The 27,891-nt window shown below is 36.8% G+C and overlaps 2 protein-coding genes across 2 annotated transcripts; both read left to right on the top strand.

Annotated features, from left to right (window-relative positions):
- The first annotated feature begins 5,570 nt into the window (after positions 1 to 5,570).
- LOC121432146 lies at positions 5,571 to 6,431 on the top strand. Its single transcript, XM_041630002.1, has one exon. It carries the CDS (start codon positions 5,571 to 5,573, stop codon positions 6,429 to 6,431), a length of 861 nt encoding a protein of 286 aa, XP_041485936.1.
- A 5,180-nt stretch (positions 6,432 to 11,611) lies between these two features.
- Positions 11,612 to 27,212, top strand: LOC121431754 (proliferating cell nuclear antigen-like). The gene is made up of 6 exons (XM_041629449.1): positions 11,612 to 11,848; positions 18,185 to 18,305; positions 18,980 to 19,145; positions 19,997 to 20,188; positions 20,912 to 21,041; positions 24,819 to 27,212. The coding sequence occupies exons 1-6, from the start codon at positions 11,749 to 11,751 to the stop codon at positions 24,887 to 24,889; spliced, it is 780 nt and encodes a 259-aa protein (XP_041485383.1). The 5' UTR covers positions 11,612 to 11,748; the 3' UTR covers positions 24,890 to 27,212.
- The last annotated feature ends 679 nt before the right edge of the window (positions 27,213 to 27,891 follow it).

The following is a 27,891-nucleotide window of genomic DNA, read 5'->3' as shown; positions in this document are numbered from 1 at the left end:
TAAGTGTATGGGATGAAATTAAGATGGTGTTCCCGGTCACTTTATAATTCAATTTTTGAAGCATTAAATAATTATTTTCGAACGCATTTTTTTCTGGGCTTCATTTTTGTAACATATCAAAGACACAGTTGACAAGTGTGACCTTCTAGCTCAATTTTTTTTAAAGTCAAACCATCCATCATTTTAAGTGTCACATGTAACTCTCGCACATATGGACAAAATTTTGTATGTGTGCTGCTGGTGTTAACAATGCTATCTGATGTCAACTCAACCTAAACAAAATAACCTGGTCAAAAGTAAAATATGCAAAGCAAAGTAATCCATTCAGAAAATAGCCTTAAAAACTAACAAAAACTGAAGTTTTTTGATATGCAATCATGGAGTAAATGTCATTTAAGTAAATAACCCCCCCCCCCCACGGTTTGATAAGATTTGAGGTGTCATCTGTCACCGCAATAAATGTCATTAAACTGTTTTTAACAATAAATCCAACTAGAGTGATGGTCGCGGGGGGGGGGGGGACAGGTCAAAGGCCAAGCATCCCTTTACCTGATTTTCATTCTTCCCCCATGATGATTTTGATTGATGTTTATGATCGGACCCAGGGTGACCAGGGGAGTGTTTCATCAACATTTTTGTCCGACAAGTTGTCAGATCTGACATCTGTCTCTGACTCTGATTGGCTGTGAGGCACTGTTACTATGGTTACTGTCGGATAAAATGGGACTTGTCGGATAAAACGTCCGACAAGTCCTTTCATGAAACGCTCCCCAGATTTAATAAAATAATATACGGGACAATCGACAAAGCACGCTGCACGAGGGAGCAGATTGACCGAGCCAGATGTTAATAAAAGACCAACAAAAAAGGCTAAAGTGTTAGACTAGTGAAAAAAATATAAAGAATTGGGAGAGTGAACGAAAGAATGAAGGGGAGAAAGAAAGAAATAAAGAAAGAAAAAAAAGAGATGAATTGAGAAGAAAAAAAATGAATGGGAAATGAAGGAAAAAGGAAAAAAAGAAAGTTAGAAAAGGATGAAAGAAATAAAAGAGAGTGAAAACGTTTCCATCATTCTTTGAAATGAATTAAGAAAGGAAGATGAATAAATGTGTGAAAGACAAAATAAAGGAGAGAAAATAAAAAAAGTAAGAAAAAAGGAGGAAAGAAAGAATGAAGGAAACAAAGAAGAAAAACGGAGTGAGGAAGGAAGGGAGGAAAAGAAATAATAGAAAATAGGAAGGAAAAATAAAATAAAGAATAAAAGAAAAGAGAGGGAGGAAAGAATGGAGAGAATTAAAAAAAAAGAAAATAATGGAAGCAGAGAAAGAGCAAAAAGAATTTAAGGGAGAGGAAGGGAGAAGGAAGCAAAGAAAAGGAAAGAAAGAATGAAGGAAATAAATAAAAATACAGAAATTTAATAAATAGAAAGAAAAAAATGAACACAGAGAAAGGATCAGGAAAGAAAATCGGAAATAAAGATAGATGGAACAAAAAAGGGCAAGCACTGAAGCAGGAAGGATAGAACTTTTAGAAGAAAGCTGAAAGGATAGAAATGAAACTTGAAAGAGGAAAAAAGTTCAAAGTTTAAGCAAACCAAAAAAAATCCAATCATCTAACAAAAATCATAATGATATTTGGTGTTTTTAAATGTAAAACTAGGCCCAAAATGTTTTACTTTTAACGAACAGAAGTGAATATCAAAAAGTGAAACATCGTCAAACTTAAATTTAAAAAAAAAAATTAGATGAAACATAGCGGCATCTCTCCCATCAATTGCCTTTATTGGCATAATCGTGATATAGTCCCCAAATCCAAAAGTGGGGATTATTAGATTCACACCTACCAGAACGCATGAAAATCACTTCCTTTCTCCAGAACACAGTCCCCAACTCTCGCACAACAATGTGGCGAAATGATAACACACACAAATGAAACACACAGTATATAAACACTAGGGTTCTCTCCCTATTATATACTCGTGATACAGTCCCCACTCAATGGGAAATCAAGTTCGATTTTCACGGCGGTGGGGACAGTTTAAACAGTATAGTATACTCGTGATCCAGTCCCCACGCTATGGGATACACAGTTCGCTTTGTACGCAGTGGGGACGGTTCCAACAGTATAGCTATACTCGTGATACCATCCCCACGCTATGGGATACACAGTTCGCTTTGTACGCAGTGGGGATAGCTCCAACAGTATGTATACTCGTGATACCGTCCCCCCACAACATCAAAGCGTGCTCGTTCAACAAGAGGATGGGGACAGTTTCCCGATGCAACGTGACAAGGATAAAGCATTTTAGGGTATGGCTGCGGAAGTTGGGGGGGGGGGAGGACTTCAGCCCCTACCTTTTTCCAAACATAAACGTAAAAATATGACCATAAGATTGTGATTTACTGTGCATCTTCAGTTTCCAATGTAATGTACTTTACCCATGAATGTAATAGTTTTTGATCGCCCACAAATGCCTTCATAATTATGAAGCACAAAAGTGCAAAGTCTTTTTCCAGACCAGGTTAATTAAAAATTATAATACAAGTCCAAAGTCTTTTTTCCAGACCCAGTTGTTTCAAAAATCATAATATAAGTCCAAACTAAGATACCATAATGATATTCCAGTGGAATAAAAATTAAAAATCGAGTTTAGTCTTTTCTCCAAACCCCGATATTCCAAAATTATAAATACAACAACAACAACAACAATAACAGTATAACTATAAAGACAGCCCCCCCCCCCCATAATCTTATTAATGCTGGCTAACATGGACATATTTATAGCATAGTCTTTCAGCCAGACCCAGTTATTTTTTTCCAGAATAACGCTAATAGTAATAATAAGAATAAGAAAAACTCAATATTTAAGACCAAACAATCCTTCAACCTAAAACCTATTTTAAAAAGAGGTTTTGAGCGTTTTCTTTATTCCAGACCTAATCAATTTTCATAAAATATGAAAAAAAATCTTCTAACGCGAGACCCTATTTGTGGAATAACACAAGTTTTAAAACATACTCTTTCCTCCAGATCCGGTTATTTAAAATCAATTTAAACAATCTTAAAAACATAAGACTTTGTCACATCCTTATTCCTGTGGAATAACATGTATTATGCCTAGTCTTTCGTCTATAGACCTGGTTATTTAAAAGATAAACAAATATTGGAAAAAACATCAAAGCTATAAGACCAATCTTGAAAATTAAACCCAAAAGTTAAAATGCTTGGATTTAGAGTGTTGTCTTAACCCCACACCCAGTTCTCTTAGAAATACAAATCAAGCATAACTTTAATCTTAAAACTTGTTTCCCATGATTTCCTATTTTGAAATAACTGTGTCTGGAGCAAAGACTACACCATATTTCCGTGCTATTCAATGTTGATAAGATTGCGAGGTTTATGTCTTGTCGTGTTTTTAACGATTTTTTTTAACTAGGTCTGGAGGAAAGACTACACTATATGTCCATGTTGTTCGACATAAATATTTTTTCATTATTATTATTAATTTATTAGTAGTAGTATTCATTTTTATTTCAAAGATCTGGGTCTGGGTGAAAGACTACGCTATATTTCCATGTGGGCCTTTGTTACTTTTTTACTCTGGTCTTGAAAAAAGACTTTGAACTTATATCACAATTTTTTAAAACAACCGGGTCTGGAAAAAAGACTTTGGACTTATATTATAATCTTTTGAATTAACCGGGTCTGGAAAAATGACTCTGCAATACAAACGTATTACAAAAGGATTTTATTTTGGAACGAATTTGCCAAATATCCCTTCAAATTCATTACATTTGTGGGTGTAACACCCCCCCCCCCCTTCGAAAACCATTCCGCAACCCCATTACCATCAACATCATTATTACAGTCATCATTATTATATTATCGTTACTATTATTATTACTATATTGTCAATATTGTCATCATATGATAATTGGTATTATTAGGGTGAATATAATCATAACTATATCATCTTCATATATCATAATTCTTGTCAGTATTATAATTACCATTACTATTATCATTGTTTATTCTTTATTGTTGTTTTTATTATTGTTGTTAATTTCTTGATATGATAGTATGAATGTTATTATTACTGTCAATTTAATTATCATTATAATAATTATTGTTATTATTATTCTTGTCAGTATGTTATTACCATTACTTGATCATGATCATATATCATAATTATTCTTTATTAATGTTATTATTATGATTATTCATATTTTTATTATTGGCAATATAATGATTACTATTATCATCATTATTATGCTATGCAATTGATTCTATAATTATTGTTTGTATACTCTCTATTATCTAATTATGAATGTTATTATTATTATTGTCAAGATCGAGATCGAGCGACAGTGTGGTTATATTAAGACATCAATGTCATGCGTACTAAATGAACAAAATGAGAGGTTAAGTGTCAAGCGTCATCCGAAGAATATACCTTGCCGTGAATTTTGATGATATGCAAATTCAGTCAGATACTGACGATGATATCCAATGAGTACCCATCGGTTCCTATTAGCCTTATGGCGCTGAATATAAATAATATGTAAAGTAGGTCCGTATGCACTCTCCTCGATATACCGCAAACGCGGTTTCTCCCTCGAGTTATGTAACCACAAGATGATGGAGGGGTGAAGGAAGAGGCGGGAACTGGGAACTACGATTCAGAAGGAAAAAATTAACACAAAAATAGAGGGGATGGTGAAGAGTTGAGAGAATAATTGAATATAGAGAATGAATGTACAGTTAATGGGTATGTGGAGGCTAAATTATTGTGAATGTGATCATTTATTTTTGTCAATGCATAACAAATAAGAGCTTGATTTACTGTCTTTATTTTGTTGTTACCATGCAGACTGTATGTTCAATATCTGGGTGTACAAAGTTTCTTGCCAGCCTCTCAATTATCCCCCTCCTTTCATGTTTTTTTCTTTCTTATCTTTCCCTTTCTTTTTTCCATCAAGATGATAAATCTGGGTTGTGATTACGTTTCTGTATGTAGGGTCCATGTGTATATCATAGAGTCATGGGTATACCATAGAGCTATGTGTATATCATGATCGTCAGGCTCGTCTCATACGGCCCTATTTTGCATACATTTATATTCAGCGCCAAAATGACTGATGACGGGGTAGGGGTTATACTCAGTGACTTTCTTCATTTAATGGCTAAGTATTTAATGCGGACGTTGGTGTAACCCATGCTTATCTTTCAATTTTCATTGCCTCATCTGGAAAGGCATATGACAGTCTCCCGCCCCCCTTCCATTCTCTCTCCCTCCCTCTCTCCTTTTCCCCCTCCATCTCTCTCTTCCTCCAGAGCTCTGATACCTTCCCTTTTTACGGTATATGCAAATATGGCCAAAATTTAGGCGGCAAATCACGGGTGAATGTCTAATTGACGAATCAGAATTAGGCTAGATGTAGCATGGTAAGGTGATTGGTCAAAATGTAGCCAGACTAAACTTAAGAGATGTGTTTTGGATCCTCCAAAAATGTATAAAAGCGTCGATTTTTTTAATTAGATGTTAGTTGAGTTTCATGTTTGTTATCATCATGGCCGGCAACTTTCGAAAACGAGTTTCAGCCCAAGAATGCACCGTCGCAGATTTCTACAATCCCTGGAGCTTCCACTCCCTCTTCTTGTCGGAGCCCGAGTTCGTCCTCGAATGGATGAAAAACCAACGGCTTCTGGCAGCTTCGATGATCTGCGAAGAATGTGGGAGTGAGTGCAAGTGGACGTCGAGGAAGGACAAGCATCATGGCTTCACTTGGCGTTGTCGTCGCAAGGGGCATCGTGAGAAGGAGTACGGCATAACGCGATACTCGTTCTTTGATCGTAGCCACTTCGTCCTGCAAGACCTCCTCGAATTCCTCAGGACGTTCCTCCTGGGTGGGTCGCTGAAGGGTTGTTCCGTTCAAGCCGGGATGGACTACAAGAAAACTTCGGTAGATTGGGCGAATTATACTCGCGACCTCTTCAAGAAGTTCGTCGACTCCCACTACAACGTCGAAAACCCAGTCAAACTCCAGGGTGAAGTCGAGATCGACGAGTCCCTCTTCGGCCGACGTTGCAAGTATCATCGAGGAGATGGAAACAAAGGGGTGAAGGTGTGGATCGTAGGGTTGGTGGAACGAGCCACTAACAAACTGATCTTGTATCCTGTCGACGACAGGTCGGAACAGACGCTGCTGTCCATCATCAAACGGCACGTCGTCACAGGTTCCACAATCTTCACCGATGGATGGAGTGGATATAGCCGGTTAAACGAGGAGGGATACCGCCACTTCTCGGTGATCCATAAAAACCAGTTCAAGGCGGTATTCGAGGATGAGGCTACCGGGAGAGAATGGAAGTATGTACCAACGCCATCGAGGGAGCTTGGAAACATGCAAAAGACCACTTCCGAAAGATAAATGGTACCAAGCTCTCCAACTTCGAGGCACACCTGGCAGAGGTGATCTGGCGTAACCACGTCAGGGGGCAGAACATCTTTGTCGCTTTCTTCGATCTCCTCCGCGAGTGCTATCCACTGACCGGCCCACCCCTACTGGAAACTGCAGTCCCCCTCTTCCAGACATGGTCGAAGTGTAACGCTGATACATCACTGCAGAGAATCAGCGACGCAGAGGACGATGACGTCGATGCTGATCTCCCCCAACACCCCCTTCACTCTTCCACACCAGGGCCCAGCTCGAAGAGGGGGAAGAAAAGGAAACCATCAACTCGCCGTGTCTGCGCTCCAGCTGGGTATCGGCACGTCAACCCACCAGCATCACCAACTGCACAGATGGGGCCCGTTCCAAACAACTACGAGAAAGGGGCATTTGTCCAATTGTCATCAGATGATGACTTCCAATAGACGATTCGTCTATCCAAACGGCTCTTCTAAGAGCCACCACAACTCCAAGAAAGATCCAAAGATTATCTCTAACTTAAAAAAAAGTCAACCCTTTTTTACCCTATTTTTAATCTATGTAAATTATCTCCCTTCCTATACCCACTCCCTCTCTCTCCTCTAGTTTAAAATCATTTTCATTTGGTTTCACAAATTCCTTCTGAAAAAAAATGAATATAAGAAAAGTAAATTAGAATAAAATCACTTCAATTTAATTTAAATATAATATATTGGACCAAATATACATGATGAAAAATATTATTTGCTGCAAATATTCAGAAAAAATTATAAATTTTGATATTTTGAAAAGGGTAAATATGATCATGAATAAAATTATTACAAAACGAATTTGTTATGGGCTATGATGATGATGATATGACTACAAAATTTATAACAAAATAATGACAATTATAATCATGATAATAAGCTAATAGCGATGATAATAGATATAATGATAAGAAGTAATAGACAACTACAATTATTATTTGCAGCTTCATCTTCACCTCTCACACTCAGAATCTGAGGTCAATCGTATCTTTATTGCGGGCTTTTTGGTCACAGATTATCTCTTAATCATGATACAGTCACTCTTCGTCATGCATAAATTCACTTCATCTCTCTCTCTCCCTGACTCTCTCGCATATTCTCTTACACTATGCATTCAATGTTGTCTGCTTGAATTTGTTTCAAAAATATCCTATTATATCAGGTTTTATAGGATGCGGGGAGGAAAAACTTCCCTTTTAGATAGATACATGTAGATAGATGGTTTATTAATAAAAATCAAGACATCATCGCGGCTAAGGCCGAATTACGATGTATTCACAAGGTAATAAAGACACAAAAATATTCAAACAATGACTCAGATAATTAAAAATAAATAATACGGATAATGGTATTGAAAACTACTTGTGTTGTGGAATTTTGGAAAGGTAAGAGAGAGGTGGGAAGGAGAGGCAGATAGAGAGAGGGGGTGGATAGGGAGGGAGAGAGAGGGGGAGTGAAGGGAAGAAGTGGAGCAGAAAGTCTTAGGAAAAGAAGAGAAGGTAAAAACGTTATGAAAGAGGTAAAAAGCATGAAGTTGTAAGGCGGTACTTAAGAATAAACAAAGTTAGAACAATTCGAAAGTAGAATATTATCCTTAACACATATTGGTATGGTATTTTCAGAACCATGATCCGAGTAACATAATCATCATACATGATAATGGCCTTTATGCAAATCCTAACATGCCTAACAACTGGGGAAAGGGGAGCAGATACCATCACCATTCCCCTTCCTAACATTGAACAGAAAAAGCTACTAATCAAATTAAAGGAAAGAAGAAAAGAAAAAAGGGAAAGAAGAGGAAAGCATATAGAGAAATAAAGAGGGGGAAAGGGGTCGTGAAAAGAGAGAAGAGATAGAAATTTGTAAGAAGAGGAAATGAGAGGGATATGGAAATAAATTAAGGATTGTCGATAAAAAGATGTAAACAAGGAAGGAAATTGAGAAAAGATGAAATGAAAAGAAAATGAGGAAAGTGTACAGAGGAGACGTTGATTAAAATTTTAAAGCAGGGATGGCTATCATGGGGGCCGGGGGCACATTGCCCCCACTTTTTGAAGCACTGGAAAAGTGCCCACTTCATACGCAAGAAAAAAGCAATCTTACGAACGTATACTGTACCCCTTTCATCAGAAGATGACCCGTTTTCAGTGTTACCTAGTGCCCGTTTTTGTATAAGTGCCAATTTCTTTTCTTCCAAAAATGCCCCCTCACCGCCTGTTAACACCCTTTTTACCTGAGAAGGACCCTTTTTATGTGTCATCAAATGCCATATCTCGTATCAGTGCCAAATTTATCCCCCCCCCAAAAAAAAAATATCCCCTAATTAACGAACGTGTTCTAGCCTCTTTCACCTGAGAGAGACCTGTTTTATGTGATACGAGCGTCACCTTGTCCTTCTCATAGGCATGATAGGTGCCTGTTCTTCAAATCAGATAAATTTGTCCTGAAAAATAAACTCTGGCTTTTCGTGCCGAATGCACCCGGGTTCTTTATCATCTGCAAGTGCATAGAACCCAATGAATTATAGACAATTGTAAACATATTCCTAGGTTCCTTTTCATGAGACACGTGAGTGGGTTAGATAATATTTGTTTTTTTTTTGTTTTAAGATCATGGCCGTATATTATACACAGCAAGGGGGTGAAAACTTACATTTTTACTGCAGATTTTCACAAAACTCACTAAAAGTATGCACAAAAATCCATCAATTTCATTTACCATAATACAAAGGCCCCTCCGAAAATATATGATAAGCTTAGTCGCTTTGCTCCCTCGCGTTTTAGTTTTTTCCCCAAAAGTTTACACATATTCTGCCCCCAGCGAAAAAAATTCTTCATACGGCCATGTTTAAGATGGTGCCCATCCCGAAAGAAAAGGTGCCCACTTTTTTTGCTGTGCCCCCCCCCCCTTCAACTTCGCTCCGCCGCCCGGCCTGCTTTAATGAGAAAAGAAAGAGAATGAAAGTACAAAAAGAATGAAGAAGGAAAGAAATAGAGGAGAAAGAAAGAAGGGGAAAGGAAGAAAGTACAACAATGAGGGAGAAAGCGCAAGGGCTCCAACAGCAAACTAGGAAGTGGGGGTGGGGGCAAGAATGAATTAAGAATGACACGAAACCACAAAACAAAGGAATCAATACAAAATGTGAGGGAAATGAAAAGCAAGGTAATGATAACAACAATAATGATAATGATGATGGTGATTTGATAATAAAGAATAACAATAATGATGTTGATAATAATTATGATAGTGATAATTATGATTATGATAAATAAGGTTAATAATAATAATAACAATGGTAATAATAATAAAAAATAAGAATAATCATTGTTATAGGAAATAATAAAAGAATAATATTAAAGCGAAAGTATTATAATAATAATAAGTGAATATACATGATAGTAAGAATTAACTAAAATGAAATTATAATAACAATAACAAAGTAAAATACATGACAGTAAGAAAAAGGGACAATAATGATGATAACAAATATGATAATAATACCAAGCGTTACGAGTCTACAGCGATTTTATTTGAAGGAATTAAATGAAATGCAAGAAACGGAAAGTATGGAAGGGGCATATTTTCAATGATAAAAAATATCTATAATAATGATATCATTATTTTGATAATAACAATAACAACAATAAATAATGATGATGATAGTAATAATGAATAATAACAATAATAATAATAATGATCGTAATAATACAGGGGCCGCGGAACGGTTTTCAAAGTGGGGGGGGGGCTGACCATATCCTATAAGGTTTTTACGCCATATATGTTTTGGAAAAGGTAGGAGCTAAAGCCCCCCCCCCTTTGATCGCGGCTCCTGTATTACCCAAAGGCCGGTGCTTTTTCCTTGTCACATTGCATTGGAACCCCCCCCCCCCCCCCCAACTTCCGCAACCATACCCAAATGTGTTTTATCCTTGTCACGTTGCATCGGGAAACTGTCCCCATCCTCTTGTTGAACGAGCACGCTTTGATGTTGTGGGGGGACGGTATCACGAGTATACATACTGTTGGAGCTATCCCCACTGCGTACAAAGCGAACTGTGTATCCCATAGCGTGGGGATGGTATCACGAGTATAGCTATACTGTTGGAACCGTCCCCACTGCGTACAAAGCGAACTGTGTATCCCATAGCGTGGGGACTGGATCACGAGTATACTATACTGTTTAAACTGTCCCCACCGCCGTGAAAATCGAACTTGATTTCCCATTGAGTGGGGACTGTATCACGAGTATATAATAGGGAGAGAACCCTAGTGTTTATATACTGTGTGTTTCATTTGTGTGTGTTATCATTTCGCCACATTGATGTGCGAGAGTTGGGGACTGTGTTCTGGAGAAAGGAAGTGATTTTCATGCGTTCTGGTAGGTGTGATTCTAATGATCCCCACTTTGGGATTTGGGGACTATATCACGATTATGCCACATTTATTTACAAGTTCGCACCGATCAAGACTCAAAACCAAAGCTGAAGCAACTAGATCTAGTTATATGAAAACTCAAGAACTTGTTCCTCCAATCTGAGAATATCAAATTATCATCACGAAGTCCTCAACTCAAGGCTACTGGCTGCGCTCGACAGCAGGCAGTGCTCACTGCTCAGCCACATCCACAGGCAGCACAGCCACAGCTCAGCACAGCTTGCTTCGCAGATCGTCGCATACCGTACCGTACGCTACCGTATCTCACTCACTCAGACTCGGTCTTCAAGAAAGCTCAGCGCATCACTCAAAAGAAAACTCGAAGTCAAATAAAGTCGATTCGCGATCGGGAAAATTAACATGATAACAAGCAACCACATATCTCTGGCCACCAGAGGAGGCCTCGCAGAATATTAAACGAATTACGTATTTTTAAAATTTTAAGCTCATACGTCACCTTAGTCCTTACTACTGTTTACCAACGAACTAGTTTTTATCTCGCGTGTTCGAACTTGAAAATTTACAGAATAAATAACACATTTCGCTGCGCTGCTTCTATAAGTGACATTTACATGCGATCCATGAATTTATTCGGGAATCAGCAAATCGACGGCAAAATAACTAGGTTCAAAGGGCAATTTTCAGTTCCGGTCACGGATCTTGGCCAATCAAAGATTCTCCCGCCACTTGAACCATTACCGCGCGAACCATTGTCAAATTGTCTTCATTTCGTGAGAGAATACTGAGCCGTGCAGTCGTGCTATCGTCCCCGTCCTGCCTAGTTTGAAAAACGAGTAAAATTGTTGAATTTTCCTTGCATTTTGCTCTTAAAAACCACATCAGTATTCAACATGTTTGAAGCAAAACTTCTCCAAGGATCTATCCTGAAGAAAGCTCTGGAAGGAATCAGGGAGCTGATCAATCAAGGAAACTGGGAGTGTTCATCAGAAGGCAAGAATCAAACTTGATTTCATTGACATTATTTATTAACAAGTTAAATTTTAGTTTAAAGACTTTTTTATTTCCAACTTATTAATATTTCTTAGTTAACTTAACAGGCTATGATCATTTTTTAAAGGAAATTAGACCACGTATGCAGAACAGATAAGACTTAAGAAGTTAGACATTGTCATAGACCAAGCCCAAGGCGAGAGTTATTACACTCAAATCTTCTCTTTTATAAGTATAACTTTAATATATTATTACGTTAGTCAAGAAAGAAAAGTCAAAAGAACAAACATGACAAAGGCAAAGCCATGCTCATTAAAAGTTGATTAGATAAAAATTATGATTGAAATTGATTAGATCCAACTTACAGTAGAGGCGCACGGCCAATATTGGAGACTGTCTCCCATGAGAGAGATTATCTCCAATATCAGAGACTTTCATAAAGAATTTTGGTATCCAATTTCAGAGACAGTCTCCAGTTTTGGAGACCAATTTTCTTTGTTTACATTTGCTTAAAAAGGATTACCTTGGCGGCAAATAAAAATGTGATAAGCAGATTCCTCATGAAATATTACCCCTTTTCACCGTCTACTTTAAAAATTCACCGTCTACTTTTGTTTTTATAAGGATTTTTGTTGTCATCCACACACAAAACAAATGGGCTTCTGACCTCGGTGGGACAAAAGTTTGGGTGGAAAAAATCATACTTTTGTTGGTGTTGTTTCTTTTGTTCTTTTGCAAAGCAAGTCTCCAATATGGGAGATTGTCTCCCTTATTGGAGAGAGTCTCCCATATTGGCCGTGCGCCTCTAGTGACTTAAGTTAGATCTATTCTAGGGCCTGGCTAGACCAATTTCAATCATAATTTTCATTGAATCAATTTTCATGGGCATGGCTTTGCCTTTGAGCTTTGTCATGTTTGTTCTTTTATAGGGTGATTCCATACGTGTCGTACGGGACATTTAGAGAACATTTGACAGTTTTTGACAAGAAAAAACAAAAAATATTCCAGTAACTATAGGTGGTCATCAACTACTACCAGAGTGTAAGAAAAACCAAGACTTAACATGACTTGAATTCACATCCTGTATAATACAGATTAAAAATAGTAATGTGTCGTACGGACGCAGAAAAAGTGGCTTTTTTAGAAACCTCAAGTTTGTACTCAAAAGTCTGTGAGTTGGGCAGATAAATTTCATAGAAACTGAACTCAAATTGACACTCAATTACCCAAGAACAAACACATTTATAAAAGAAAGCAAAATAAACATTCATGAATAAATAAAGCAAATTATAATTTTCGAGAACATTGTGGCGTACGGGACATTCAAAATGTGTCGTACGGGACATCTCTAAATTGAAGCCAAACTTTCTTACTTTATGTCACTTTGACTTCTTCAATCACATTATTTGGCTGATGATAATGATAATCCCATCAAACTAAGACATTCATTAGGTTAGAAACCGCTATTAGGTGAATATTTCTGTCAATATATCATAAACAAAATAATGTGTCGTACGGGACAATTGTGTGTCGTACAGGACACTTCTGTGTCGTACGGGACACTTGTGTGTCGTACGGGACACTTTTGTGTTGTACAGGCACTTGCGTGTTGTACTGGCAGCCTGAATAAATAAACATGAACTTTTTATCAATCAGAAGGAGCATTACCCCTAAGTTCTTGCTTATTTATGAATAATCCTTTAATAAGCAGTCATTCAGGACAATACAGTTAAGTAACCTCAATATATACATTTGGGGGCAATATATGTTATGACGGGAAATGTACAAGTGTTCACAGCATTTTTACGAGCTGAAAAACTTCAGGTTTGCGTGAAGTTATATTTTAGGAAACTAATTGATGATTTCCAAACACTATTTAAACTATAAATGAATGAAACTTTGTATAAATTATGGGGCTAAAATGATGATGTTATGATTTTTTATATAAAATGTATATCTACATGTCACAACTGTCACTTTTTTGCTTTTTTTTGTCACAATTTTTTTTTCTAAAGAAATGCGGTTCTGCTTTTTCAAACCCATCTGCATTTCATGAAACCATATGGTTTGTCTTATTTTCCAGATTTTTTTTACAACTTGAAAAAAGTAAGGAGTTTCAATACTGTATATAAACAAATAGTGATCATCAAGGGAAGTCCAAATAGATGATCATGATGATTGATATGTATTTTTTTTACATCTTATAATAATTCCACATTAGCATGCAAGAGGGAGTCATCTTCCAGGCTAGGTTGAAATAATTATAAAAGTTTTCTTTTCATGCTCAATGAAAAGAAATGAACCTGCTCTGATCAGTGAAAATCACCAGTTTAGCTGAAGGGATTCACAAAAGAATAAGCCTACATGAAATCAATTAAAATGTTTAGAATCACCTATTTCATGTTCTATGGAGATAAACAAAGTACTTTTTCAGTTCACTTTATGTTAAATCAATTAAATGAATTTAAATATGCCTACTATTTATGGTTTCTGAATCGAAATCCTGCAATTAAATGCATTATTATATTGTGTGTCGTACGGGACATTTTTTAATAGGACAATAATTGAAAAATGAAGGGCGGTAATTAGATCCTTATGGGATAAATCGATCACCCATGGGTCAAACAAAGAGAAACTCATTTTATGAAATTGCATCATCAAAAATAAAATTGTAGGAAAAACTTTTGCATTGTCATGTGTCGTACGGGACATTGCCAAAAATAGGTTCAGAAAAATCAGGGCTGCCCCTATTATGGATCATGAAAATGTTATAGATATTATTTGGAACCATCAATGATATATTATTCTATTGACCTGCAATATTTTCAATCTTCTCCTGCTTTGCAAATAATTGTTTCAGGTGGAATTTGTACTTGACTATTCAATGAGCAAAATTATTGAAAATTTAAAATTCCATTGTTCTCCCCCCAAAAAACTATATCTGTCTTCACTTTTGGTTAAAACTCATAATTTTCATAAAATTTAGGTATCATAGTAAAATATTACACTACTTATGACTTATTGAAAGCATGTTGAAATTTATGATATTTTTGAAGTTCTAGTGTGGAATCGCCCTATAGTATTGTTGAAGGCAAAACCAGTCACCATGGTCACAGTGCCAGTGAAGATCATGAGATTTTTTTTAAACAAGAGAAGCGTTGTCAACAAGATGAGTGTGCGAAAAAGTGGCATGGAGAAGAATCTAAGAAACGAAGGAAAGAAAAGATCCAGAAAAACAGAATACCTGTATGAGTATGACTGAGTCTTGCTCATGCCATGGGATATAGAGAGGTGAATAAGTCCCTGTGTGAAAAGCCAGAGGCACAGCCCAAACAGTAGAGGCGCACGGCCAATATGGGAGACTCTCTCCAATAAGGGAGACAATCTCCCATATTGGAAACTTGCTTTACAAGAGAAACAACACAAACAAAAGTATGATTTTTTTTCCACCCAAAATTTTGTCCCACCGACGTCAGAAGCCCATTTGTTTTGTGTGTGGATGACAACAAAAATCCTTATAAAAACAAAAGTAGATGGTGAATTTTTAAAGTAGACGGTGAAAAGGGGTAATATTTCATGAGGAATCTGCTTATCACATTTTTATTTGCTGCCAAGGTAATCCTTTTTAAGCAAAGGTAAACATAGAAAATTGGTCTCCCAAACTAGAGACTGTCTCTGAAATTGGATACCCAATTTCTTTATAAAAGTCTCTGATTTTGGAGATAATCTCTCTCATGGGAGACAGTCTCCAATATTGGCCGTGCGCCTCTACTGATTATTAACATTTAGGCCCCTAACTGATTTTTTTTTCAGATCTTGATGAAAATAGTGCAACATAAAAATCTACCAAATTTCATAGTAATCCATTAATCGTTTTTTTAGTAATAATCAAATGACTTTCAAATGAAATTCAGCCAAATGCTCCCATTACTAATCTCCGTAGACTTTGTCACAACCAACACACAGCTGAAATCCACGCAGAGTGCAGATATCTTGCATGCAGTTTTGCTGTGGGCTACTACTTGATCCTAAAGGAAAGGTGCAAAATGACCATTTCCACTGGATTTGCCATTGACAATACTACAAAAATTAGCTATTTTACAAAAATATGGTACAAGATACAAGACTTTGAACTTCCTTTTTTAATGCCACATCAAAATTATGGCAGTCACCAAATAAATGTAAACTAAGTAGAATATTACATGTATGAGCATTTTATTCCCTTTAATTTGGTACCAAAATCATTAAATTTGGATGATGGGATCATATGTCGGAAATTCATCGAACTTTGATTTTTCCCTCATAACCATGACCATTTTTGGCTGTGTGAATGCGCATGCAATGAAAAAGGTGAAATTTTTAGCTCTGTGTAAAAAAGGGAAACAAACTTTCATAATGACATGTGTGAAACGAAAGTGGTAAGTGGAGGGTAAAAATGGCCAGGACACTGCAGGAGGAGTTAGGAAATATAACTTTGTAATCTTGAAAACCATTCCCCACCAGCAGAAAAGTGCAGGTGTACGTTAGATCTTGATCTAGATCTAAATTAAAGGAAAAGTCCACCCAAACAAAAACTTGATTTGAATAAAAAGTGAAAATCCAACAAGCATAACACTGAAAATTTCACCAAAATTGGATTTAAAACAAGAAAGTTATGACATTTTAAACTTTCGCTTTGATTCACAAAACAGTTTTTAGCACATCCCATTTGGTATTATGCAAATGAGGGAACTGATGACATCACTCACTATTTCTTTTGTGTTTTATTATATGAAATATTCTAATTTTCTCCACATTGTCCTTTGAAACAAAATTTTAATTCTTCCTTAATATGTGGAATTACCATTGTTTAACATTTTATGGTATGGTCAAGTTTGTCCTTATTTTCAAATCTGTAAAAATTGAAATATTGTATAATTCAAACAATAAAAAGCAAAAGAAATAGTGAGTGACATCAACTCTCTCAGTTGTTTGCATGTAACTGATTAGTTCATATATGGTCGCATTTCATAAGTTGGGTATGCAAAAAGGGTGGCGTATGAACAATTTTCCACACTGTGCCATGGATAAATTGTTGCTACATCACAGCATCTTGACCAAATTTATTGAGTAATATCTCATTTTGAAGCTAAAACTATAGGCTAAATATATTACTATGAATTAGATCAATACAATATCAGGAACAAAAACTATAGCACATTAAGTTTGAAGTAACAGGGGTGGTGGAGCCGGTGGATGTGGTAAATGATAAAATATTAATTAAACCTACATGTAATTAACAACTTAATATAATATGCAATATGACTGTTATCCTCATAGTTTTGGTTGTTTTAAAGCAGGGAACAACTAAATGTCATAAAAATTTGACAATTTTGAAAATATGCAGCAATTGAATACATGTGTATGTCAGCTCTGATCTGCAACCTAATCAATTAGTAAACCGGAGAGATTTGGTTAATTATCTAATTTTTAATCTCAATTTTTAGCACAAATGTTGTGTCTCATTGCAACAAACATTTCTACCCATGATGTTGTCATTTTGCCAAGCATATAAATACAGTGACAGGTATTTTAGGGGCAAAAATGTGAAATTAAATACTGTTAATTAATTAGTATAATTAATATGCATACAATAATAGATAATTATTAGATTTTTTGTACAGATTTAATTATTGATGTTTCAAGATTATAACTGCAATTTACTAGGGTGATCCAATGTTGCATTAACTTTTGACACCATTTTATGTGCAGCAGGTCCAATTTGAGAAAAACACATTTCAAAATTCACATTTACATTGATGTCTATGTAATAATTAGCTGTTAATTAGTCATTTTAAGGAGAAATAAAGATAGTCGAGACTTAAAACTTTTTCATTATTTATAGAATGGTAATAGCTATAACATATCAAAAAATAAAATTTTTGACCATTTTTACCCTGTTCGCGAAATTGGACCACCTTATGACATGCGACCACAACTATTTTGTGAAAAATAAGCGAAACTTTAAAATGTCATAACTTATTTTACATCCGATTTTGAAGAAATTTTCAGCATTATGCTTGTCTGATTTTTCTCTATTGATTCATATCAACATTTTTCTGAAGTGGACTTGACCTTTAAACCTGTAAAAATATTATTTTTCTGTTTGGTTTGATAAAATGACTGAGTATTAAAATCTGACTTCAAAAAATGCTAGAGTTCTTTGAGACACCACAACTTCATAAGCAAAAAATAGCAGATAGACTCTTATCTAGATCTCGCGCAATCATTTATTTACGTACCTTGATGTAACTTTATTTTAATCTGTGCCTTTCATCTAATTTCTTGATCTTACAGGCATCAGCATGCAAGGAATGGACTCGAGTCACGTAGCATTGACCGCCCTTACCCTTAAGAAAGATCTCTTTGACCAATTTAGATGTGATCGCAATGTTACATTAGGACTCGGTCATGCAGTGTAAGTTTAAAATGTTTCTTTCAAAAATAATTATTGGAGTAAAATAGTTGGTTTAGATCTACACCCTTTAAAATGTTTCTTATTTCAAAAATACATTTACCTTTACATGTACATCTATCTTGAGTTTAAATGCCACCTCCCAATGCAGGGCAGATTAGAGAGTGAAGCATCTATTTCATCACTGTAGGAGGATGCTACATTTGTAATATCACATATTCATGGAGAAATTACACTTTGTTCCACATTGTTTTGAGGGAAAAGTAGGATATTTGCCCTGTATGCAATTTTCCAAAGTTTACTTTCTATAATTTCATATTTTTGTATGGAAAACTGAGATAATACATGTACATTTTCCTGTATTGCTGTATTGAATGAGATTTAAAATCTGCAGTTGTCTACATGAATAAGAAGTCAGTCTGAGATTTTCCACATGTGGTATGATATGGGCATTGACATGTCTAATATTCAAATCAAATACTAACAGAAATAAATTGGATAAATTCAAGATGTCAAAAAATGCCAGTTCTGTTGGTTATGGTTAATTATATTTTGTTCTTTTTTTAGAAATAAGATTGGCATTGCTTTGTAATACATGTACCATGTTTTGGGGAAATGATTATTAGAGCTATAATCTGATGGCCATTGTAATTTTGCCTCTCTTTTTTTTCTTTCAGATTCTCAAAGATTTTAAAGTGTGCTGCTAATGATGACATCATCACAATTAAAGCCGACGATGAACCTGATGAAGTGAACCTTGTGTTCCAGTCTGCCAATGACGATAAAGTATCAGATTTCGTAATCAAACTCATGGAGATTGATGCTGAAACACTAGGCATTCCAGTAAGTTGTTCAAAATGAATGAATGGATATGAAACAAGCTTATTAAAGGAATTGGTGCTGGAGAATAACATTAGAAATCATTTGAACTTGTTTTCGATAATAGGATCATGGTAGCGTTTAGAACATCTCTATGCACATCGAGAGGACTTTGAATCTTTTTAATATCATTTCCTTGGACATGAGAACTCTTGATCAGAATTTCTAGGAGATAATAATTGCTCATTGATGTATGATTTTCACTGTTTTTTTAATTTGTACATTATTCTCTTTGATAACAAATGCCCAATTTCACTACATAATTAATGTGCAATATCATGTGGTGGTGCAGCCCTTGTGTATGCTAGCATAAGGTGAAGAAGAGTGAAATAGAACAGGAATTACACATGTAAATTTTGAAAATCATGAAGATGACAGTAACCCTAATTATTTTTGCTCTGATTATTGTCAAATACCCAAATATGTCCTATAGCACCCCGACTAGAGGGAGGGAGGATGAGGTCTAAAAAAAAGTGTGATATTGCCCTCACCTGACTGACCCTAAAATGCCAACAGGTTTGCTTTTTTTCCCAGCAGATCCAAATTATTAAAATGCAATGTTTTTAGACAAAATATCAGATTTGAAGAAAGAATTCGCTAAAATGTTTATTCATCGTCTTTAAAAAGCACTTTTGACATGTTTGACTGTATAAATCCATTAAAAGAAAGAAGACCTACCGACCCACTTTCCAACTTGGGGGCTTATGAGGGCAACAACCAATCCCCCCCCCCCCTGAGGAAACTCCTTTTTCCAGTAGTCCATCGAGGTGTACCTTTGTTTTGTTCAATGCATTTTCTTGACTTGTTCTTTACAGGACACAGAATACACTGCCACAGTCAAAGTCCCATCAGGAGAGTTCCAAAGGATTTGCCGCGATCTGAGTCAGTTTGGAGACACCATCGTTATCGCAGTCAAGAAGGCATGCGTCGAGTTCTCGGGGACTGGCGAGATCGGATCTGCCAAGATCGCTCTCAAGGAGAGTGGAAACGTAGATGATGACGAGAAGGTAATTACATTCATTATGGTGACAAATCTTCCATGATTTTGATTAATCCAAATCCATCATTCCAATACAAGAACGTCAGAATTTGAACACTTTAAAAGAAAAAGTCATAAATTTTATATTCTACATGTCAAATTCTTTATACATATATTGAACATTGATTTCGAAAGTCAATGAAATCAAAAGGATTGGCATGTCATACCCCTCGACTTCTCCCATCCAAAATCTATTTTTAATATGTGTACCGCATAGGTGGTTGCTGTATCATACCTTGATGGTTTCTCAGAGACCTGCTTCAGGAGATTAATTGTGCCTGCTACAAAAAAAATACATAAGAATGTGACCAACCAACCACTTATTAGAGAAATCAAAGAAAGCAGTCAACCCAGAGGGGAAAAATGAAAAAAAAACGACTTGCAATTACTTTTCCAGTATCATATTTGCAGAGTCAATATCATGACCTTCAATGCACTTTTTGCCTATGGCGTTGGTGCCTTCTGGTAATCCAGTGCAAATTTCCCATCGAGAAGTACATTTTACTATTGATGCCTTATTTTAATGACCTTGGCCCTTGGATGGCCGTTTAAGTGAGCACCTCCTCCCCTTTCCTTAATGGCCTTGCCCCTCTGATATCTTTAATAATACGAGCCCTGCTGTAAGAAAGCTTGATAAAAATACACTTTCAGTTTGCCAATTTGATGATCTATTCATTGTATCCCTTGACAGGTATCCGTGGAGATGGAGAAGGACGAAGGTTGCAGTCTTTCCTTTGCCAGCAGGTACCTCAATTTCTTCACAAGAGCCACATCACTCTCGGACACAGTCACACTTCAGCTCTGTCCCGAAAATCCACTAGGTGAGTCACAAATTCTAGTTGGTTGAATCCTCTTGGTCTACGTGCAGATGGTCCAATTCTCAGATTTTCTTATTACACCACAGCTAAACCTGCTTGGTCTACTATCAGTTTGACACCATTCTCGATATGCTTTCTTAAACTAGTTTACTGGGAATCGGTTCGGAAACCAGTTTGGAAGATCGCTTTGCTAGCATTACCATTTGATCAGCAATCTTTAAAACTACATTGTGAGGTGGTTTTCCAAAGTGGTTTGGAAGATCGCTTCCAAGACCACTTTTCCCATTCTCATTACATGTTAAACTAGTTTCCACTAAACTAGTTTTAGGGTGGTAATGAGAACAGGGTCTTTGTTCTAATTACCACATGGTTCAACCATTACTCAGAGATGCCAACCCTCCCGATTTCATCGGGAGGCTCCCGAAAATTCATCCCAACTCCCGCCCTTACGATTACCATCCTTATCCTCCCGAAATTACGATTTTTTTTGCATTGATCAAATTGGATTGGAAGTACATGTATCGTCTGCTAACTTTAGCATGTATCATTACACGAATCCTGTGTTTAAAAAATACCCCACCAGCTTATAACACAGGAACTCCATTGCCTTGCGTGTTGTGTCAATGGGAGATCAGGTGGGGTATTTGAAACCCCAATTTCAGATTTTGGGAGAGCTCTCGTTTAAACTGGGGTGGGGTTCATCTGACTGCTAATGCCTTGCGTGTTAGTCAATGGGATCTCAAGTGGGGTATTGACACCCCAATTTCAGTTTTTGGGGAAAGTTGCATTTCTCGCGTTTAAACTGGGGTGGGGTGACTGCTGCTGCTGATAAGAGCCGATAACACCGATGCCTGCCACCACAACAGGCTGATGAACAGCATGGAGTGGGATTGCAGTTGTCCTTGTTACGTAATAGTATAAACAAACTCTTCAGAGCTTCCTGGCTGACATTAATCTTGAAAGAATGAATTTGTATTCTATTTGTTTTAGGACATTAGCATATCTTAAAACAATCCGGAATTTAGATGAAGATCTACATGAAATTTTGAACGATGCAAAATGACCCACAATTGCCGAAATAACAATAAGTTTTAAAAAATCACCCTCTCTCTCTCTTCTCTCTCTCTCTGCCAGGCCTTATGATGGTCACTTCTTGGGGAAGGTGGATTATCTGGGAGAGTGCGTGGTTGTTTACTTAAGGATAAACATTCCTTGTTGATATTGGGGATGGGGGGGGCGAGTGAAAGTAGCTTGGAATTTGAAATTGGGGTGTCAGATGAGATCCATTTTTAAACACAAATTTTCGTAATGTTAACTCCATTACGTTCGCTGCTACTAAATTCTGTGTGAAAGGCAGACAAATAAGGAGCAGCGAAAAGCTGGTGCATGTGATATGCCCAACGGGAATCCACTGTGCACCAGGCCGGTAGGCCCGGCTAGCTTCGTGAGCCGTGTGCGCTCGTGGCCGCTGGATTTGTCGAGTCGTGCGGTGGAATATCAGTGTGTGATTTCGGCGTGTTGATGGGTTGATATTGACACGAAATGGCGGAAAATCAACAAAAGAAGACCAAGAAATGGTCTCAGAAGTATAAGACTGAATACAGTCTCTAGTATCCGTGTATTCGGAAGTCGGAAAGAGGAATTTACCATGCATTTTGCACAATTTGCAGCGTGGACATTTCAGTTGAGCACGGAGGTCGTGATGCTATTCGGAAGCACTTTGGGAGCAAACGGCATACGGACATTGCGAAGACAAGATCTTTACAGGTAGACGTTACCCGCGCTGAGCTTTTCTTTACTGGATTTATAGTGGAACATAACCTGCCTACATGTATATCTGATAATTCCTCATTATTATTGTTGAATGGGTGCTTTTCTTCTATTGTCACTGATTGTCCCCTCATTTTTTTACATGTAAAAATGCATATTTGATATTTTTTATGTTAAAAAATTGGGAACAATGATTTTTTAAAAACGTGAAATGCTCCAAAATAAGGGTCAGATTGCACCAGAGAGCATCTAGAAACCCAGAGCTTCCAGGGCCCTAAGGCGGGCCCTGGACCCCGGCCGCAAGGGTCGAGCGCTCCGCGCTCGAGATGTGCGCTACGCGCACATAATTTGATGTCGGTTGCAAATCCTCCCTAATTCTGATTTCCAAAAGTTGGCATCTCTGCATTACTTGGTGTACATATTATTTCATCTGATGGTTTACTTATTTTTTAAATGAAAGTTTGGTTCATAAGCAGTTTGTCTGATCATATAGGCTTTGTGGTCTAAGGACAAGCAGATATGAGATGAAATACATATAGACATAATGGCTAATGGGCTAAAACCAACACTCGGTAGATGGAATTAGTTGGAGAAAATCTAAGATTAGACCAATTGGGACAAGACCTGGGTCGGGTAACACAAAGGATAGCGATTAATTACTAAATAAAATGGCCTATCAAGATCATTGTTGCATGCGCATGTTGCTGATTAAACTGTTGAGGGACCAGTCAGAACTGTTCTTTCAAATAAGCAATTAACTCTTAACATGCCACGCACACTACTAACCCAATGCCACAGTGCTAATCCGATGCTAATCCCCTGTGCCAGCCACAAAACCCCCCTGTGCCACATTGATTTTGGGATCGCGAGTCGTATTCACTCCTTTCAATAGTCATGATTACAATTGCTTATAACTCTCTAACGATTAGTTTATCCACAAAATATTGTGTAGTAAAGTTGTAGGAAATTTCATACCCCTTATAATGGTGTCCTCATTATATAGATTGGTTATTATCTTTACCGCTAAAATATGAGTTGTATCAAGTAGTTCCATTTAGTGGAGTGTTATGTATGGATCAAAAAACCTAGGTCTCTTCCCTCTCAGAGGCGGAGCCATATCTTGTAAAAAATGTAGAAATACTCGAAAAAGTCGAATGTAAACCGCGTGAGTAAGTTGATCTGTCAAAAAGCAGAGTTCGCACTGCACACAAGTGCTAATTATGGCGTGCATGCGACGTGCAATACAATGCAAAATGGCGTAACAATGATTGTATTTCCGAATGCGCAGTCATGCACGAAGCAGGCAAGGGTAGGAAACAATGCAAGCACAAAGCAATCAATAGTAGGCGTGCGAGCACGAGTGTGGCATGTTATAGTAGGATACATAGCATGCACGAAGCACTCAATGAGTTAATTGTTAACCTTTGTGTTATGGGCCACAGATAGCAATTTTATGGTGCTTCTAGACCAAGTAGCAGATAGTTTTAATCAGCAGAATATCACTTTACAGACCATTCTCCCCACCCCCCCCCCTTTCATAAAGCTTATTGCTCAGTTGGAAGCTACTGAAATTGGTCTCGAGTAGACTTATATTATTTGTAAAATTTGTTCTAAATGACAACTTAATTGGAATAAATAAAAAATCCCCCTGTTGGCACTACCTTAAGTGATGCCTTTGAAAGCAGGCAAAGTTGCAAGATAAATACTCCAGAATTTACCTAAACATACTCGATCAAGTCCAATTTTTAGAAAATGGACCTGTAACGCCAAGGTTTGAAATGGCCTATCAAGGTCATCGTTGCATGCGCATTTTGCTCTGTAGACTGACTAGGAACCAATCAGAATTGCTCTTTCAAATTAACGATTGATTGCTACATTTGTGTTATGGGGCTCAGATTATGTAAAATGTGTAATTTACCCATGAATTTAATTTTCTCTCATAGTCCCAAAGATTTGACCTTGGTATACATGTAGTTACCTGAATGATACCCATTTTTCTCTCCTTAACAGTTGTATCCTATGACATTGGAGACCACGGTTCACTCAAGTACTACCTTGCGCCAAAGATCGAAGAGGATTAAATCATTTCAAAGGCAATCTCCAGGATATCTGGTACAGCGCTGCTAGCCAGCCTCGGTCTAAAGAACATTTCCCTGCAGATTCGAACAGTCTCTGGGATTACTCGAACAACGTGTACGGAAGAGAGTAGAATTCCCACTAGGAATTCACAGAAAAAGGGGTATGAATTGTCTGCATATCAAGCCCCGGTCCACTTTTAGGGGTTACCATCTTTAGGCTTGAACTAGATGAACTCTTTTCAGTCTCGTACTATCTGAGCCACCCAAGTTATTTTTACATAACTTTGTGACCACTGTTTTATTGATACTTTCTGTAGGTACATTAAGAATTTTTCTGTCAATGTTATTGAACAGGAAATAACGGGCAGTTCACTCTTGTACACCTGTATTCACATTAAATTGATAACTTTTCATTGGTCAACTTTCACATGTATTAAAGTTTGTATGGTTAATCTCAATTTTGTGTGATTCAGGAAGGTTTGCTTATTTATTGGAACTTTTTTAATCATCAATTATACCTGGGGGGGGGAGCTTTTTGAGTCTGTTCTATGCCTGTGAGGGATTTCTAAGGTTATGTTCACAGTATAAAATTTTTGCTTAGAATAGGCATTTTGATATGCATTAACATGTAATAAAATACATGGTTGAGACTGGCAATCCCTTGATCTTCAAAAATGTCCATTATGGCCCAAGACAATTATATCAAATATGTATATTCTTGTCAAATGTTAAGGTTTTAATGCATTTTGACTATTTATAGGTGTTACGATGGGTTTGCATAAGACCAGAAGCTTCAGTCTCTTTCCCATCAGTTCCACTTACGTACTACATTGACTCCATCTAACCTTTGTTCTGAAGATAGAGGTAAAATGTCAGAAATCAATGAATAAGTCCCCTGAAGGGTTATACAATTTAGATCAAGAATTCTGCAAGTATTTATATCCTAAGAAATCTTTGGGTGATGTTCTTTAGACTTTAATATGATGTATGTTTGTAAATAAATCATATAATTTGTGTGTATTATTCTACATGGGTAGAAGATATTTGGCTTGAAAATGCACTTTGCTGTAAAGTGTTCCTGGTATGGCAAGAGAGTTAAATGAAGATTTACTCGCCCTATATGATGGGATGACATTTTGTAAGAACTGAGATGTCACAATTCAATGTCCATATGAATTTAGATGCCACAGTTGACATTTTGATACATGAAATAACTCGTAAAGGAAGTGTTACAACCGTAATCATTTATGGCACTTGGCTCGCACACCAGGGCTCCGTAACACAAAGATTAGCGATCAATCGCTAAATGAACTGACCAATCAATATCGATGTTACACACGCATTAGGTTTAAAATACTGACCAGGGACCAATCAGTACGGTTCTTATTTGCAATCCATCGCAAACCTTTGTGTTACGGAACCCAGATGTGCTGGTGCTTGTGATGTAGCTTGTGTACAATTTGTATACATCTGTCAAACAAACGGGATATTACCTATTCACTTGCTTGCATAGAAAGAACATGTAAGGGCTAAAGTGAACCCTAATACATTATCAATTTTGATGTGTGAATGTAAGCCATAGATACCATATTTATTGGGGATTCCGTTTTTCATTACCATAGTGGCAAAGTTTCCTTTTTGATATTGGTTATCAGGGCTTGTTTCATAAAAACTTGCAACTATTGCCATTTTTTGCAACAACCATGGAAACCTTGATTGTGATTGGCTGCTGAGCCCTGTTGCCATGGTGGTTGTTGCTATTATGACAAAGTTGCATTAGTTGTTACGTCTTGTGAAACTGCCCCCTGGTATCTGTTGTCATTGGTTATTGATTGATTGCAAGCTTGTATCCCTTAACAGAGATTAGTGATAGAGATTATACTGGTTCATCACCAATTCAATGTTGATCATCTGCATATTTAAACACGAAAGATATTTAGTTGTCCAATTTATATCCAATGATTTATTGGACTCTGGACCTCTATAAAATCATAAAAACAATCTCGCAACCTGCTAGCCAAATGCAACTTGACATTGTGTGTGTAGAGGAGCTTAGCAGCTGGTCTAAACATGGAAATATGTCTTTCCAGGGATTTATTTCCAGCATTTGTTGACATTTTGAGGTTTAGGGACTCGTGAGTGATCTTATGAAGCCAGATGAAGTCTTAGTATACCTTCATTTCAAAGTTAAATAGACTGATTGTTTTCAGACCAAGCCTGCTTTTACTTTGTATTTCAGTTTCATACCATTTTATTCAATGCCAGTCGTAAACCAGTTATCACCAGTGTGCATTCTCAATCCAATAAAATGTAAATTTGTATTCTGTATATAAAAGAATATTTGCCTTCGTTGAACATTAATGTGTGTTTGATGTAGATTGGTATACACTAGTGACCCACAGATCCAGTGTACACTCTACATTGATCCGTTTGCAATCTTTTTGGAAATGAAATAATAATAGCATGCATTTGATAGGAAGCATCCCAAACCAGTAAAATCTTATGATTGAAAGTTCTGAATAGTGGTATTGCTGTCCAATTTCCAGGCATGGGAAATCTTGGTACAGTGACCTTGTCACTGGCTTCAATTTGAAGCTGATTTGGACTTGATTACTCTGACAAAAGGGCTTGAAAATTTTAGATTGAAGTTTTGCAAGCACTATTCTGAACTATGATTTTACTTGTTTTGCGCTTTCATATCTAATGTAAAATGTGCTTTGTGAGAAAGGAAACAAAAATAGGTCACAATTGGATAGTGTGCAGCGGTCTTCAGGATGATTTAGAAGGAATGAGAGTCAAGTGAGAGGGGGAATAGGGGTATTATAATCTGGATGTTTGGTGTTTTGTGAGTGGTAAGAAATGGGCTACATTCTGGTATTGTTAAGAGCACAATTTACATTGCCTTCCCAAGCTTCAACACCTGATCTGAAGTAAAAATTTTCATCCAAATCACAGCATTATAACAACTTTAGTGAGATTTCTTCAAATTTAGGAACAGTTTTTGT

Source organism: Lytechinus variegatus, chromosome 18, assembly GCF_018143015.1.
Source record: "Lytechinus variegatus isolate NC3 chromosome 18, Lvar_3.0, whole genome shotgun sequence".
Taxonomy (NCBI): domain Eukaryota; kingdom Metazoa; phylum Echinodermata; class Echinoidea; order Temnopleuroida; family Toxopneustidae; genus Lytechinus; species Lytechinus variegatus.
Note: the sequence above shows the minus strand (reverse complement) of the source record. Positions and strands in the feature narration are given on the sequence as shown.

Coding starts and splice junctions, on each gene's coding strand:
- LOC121432146 (XM_041630002.1), top strand. CDS start 5,571: ATGGCCGGCAACTTTCGAAAACGAGTTTCAGCCCAAGAATGCACCGTC.
- LOC121431754 (XM_041629449.1), top strand. CDS start 11,749: ATGTTTGAAGCAAAACTTCTCCAAGGATCTATCCTGAAGAAAGCTCTG. Junction 18,306..18,979: donor TTAGGACTCGGTCATGCAGT/GTAAGTTTAAAA, acceptor TTTTTCTTTCAG/ATTCTCAAAGATTTTAAAGT. Junction 20,189..20,911: donor ACGTAGATGATGACGAGAAG/GTAATTACATTC, acceptor ATCCCTTGACAG/GTATCCGTGGAGATGGAGAA.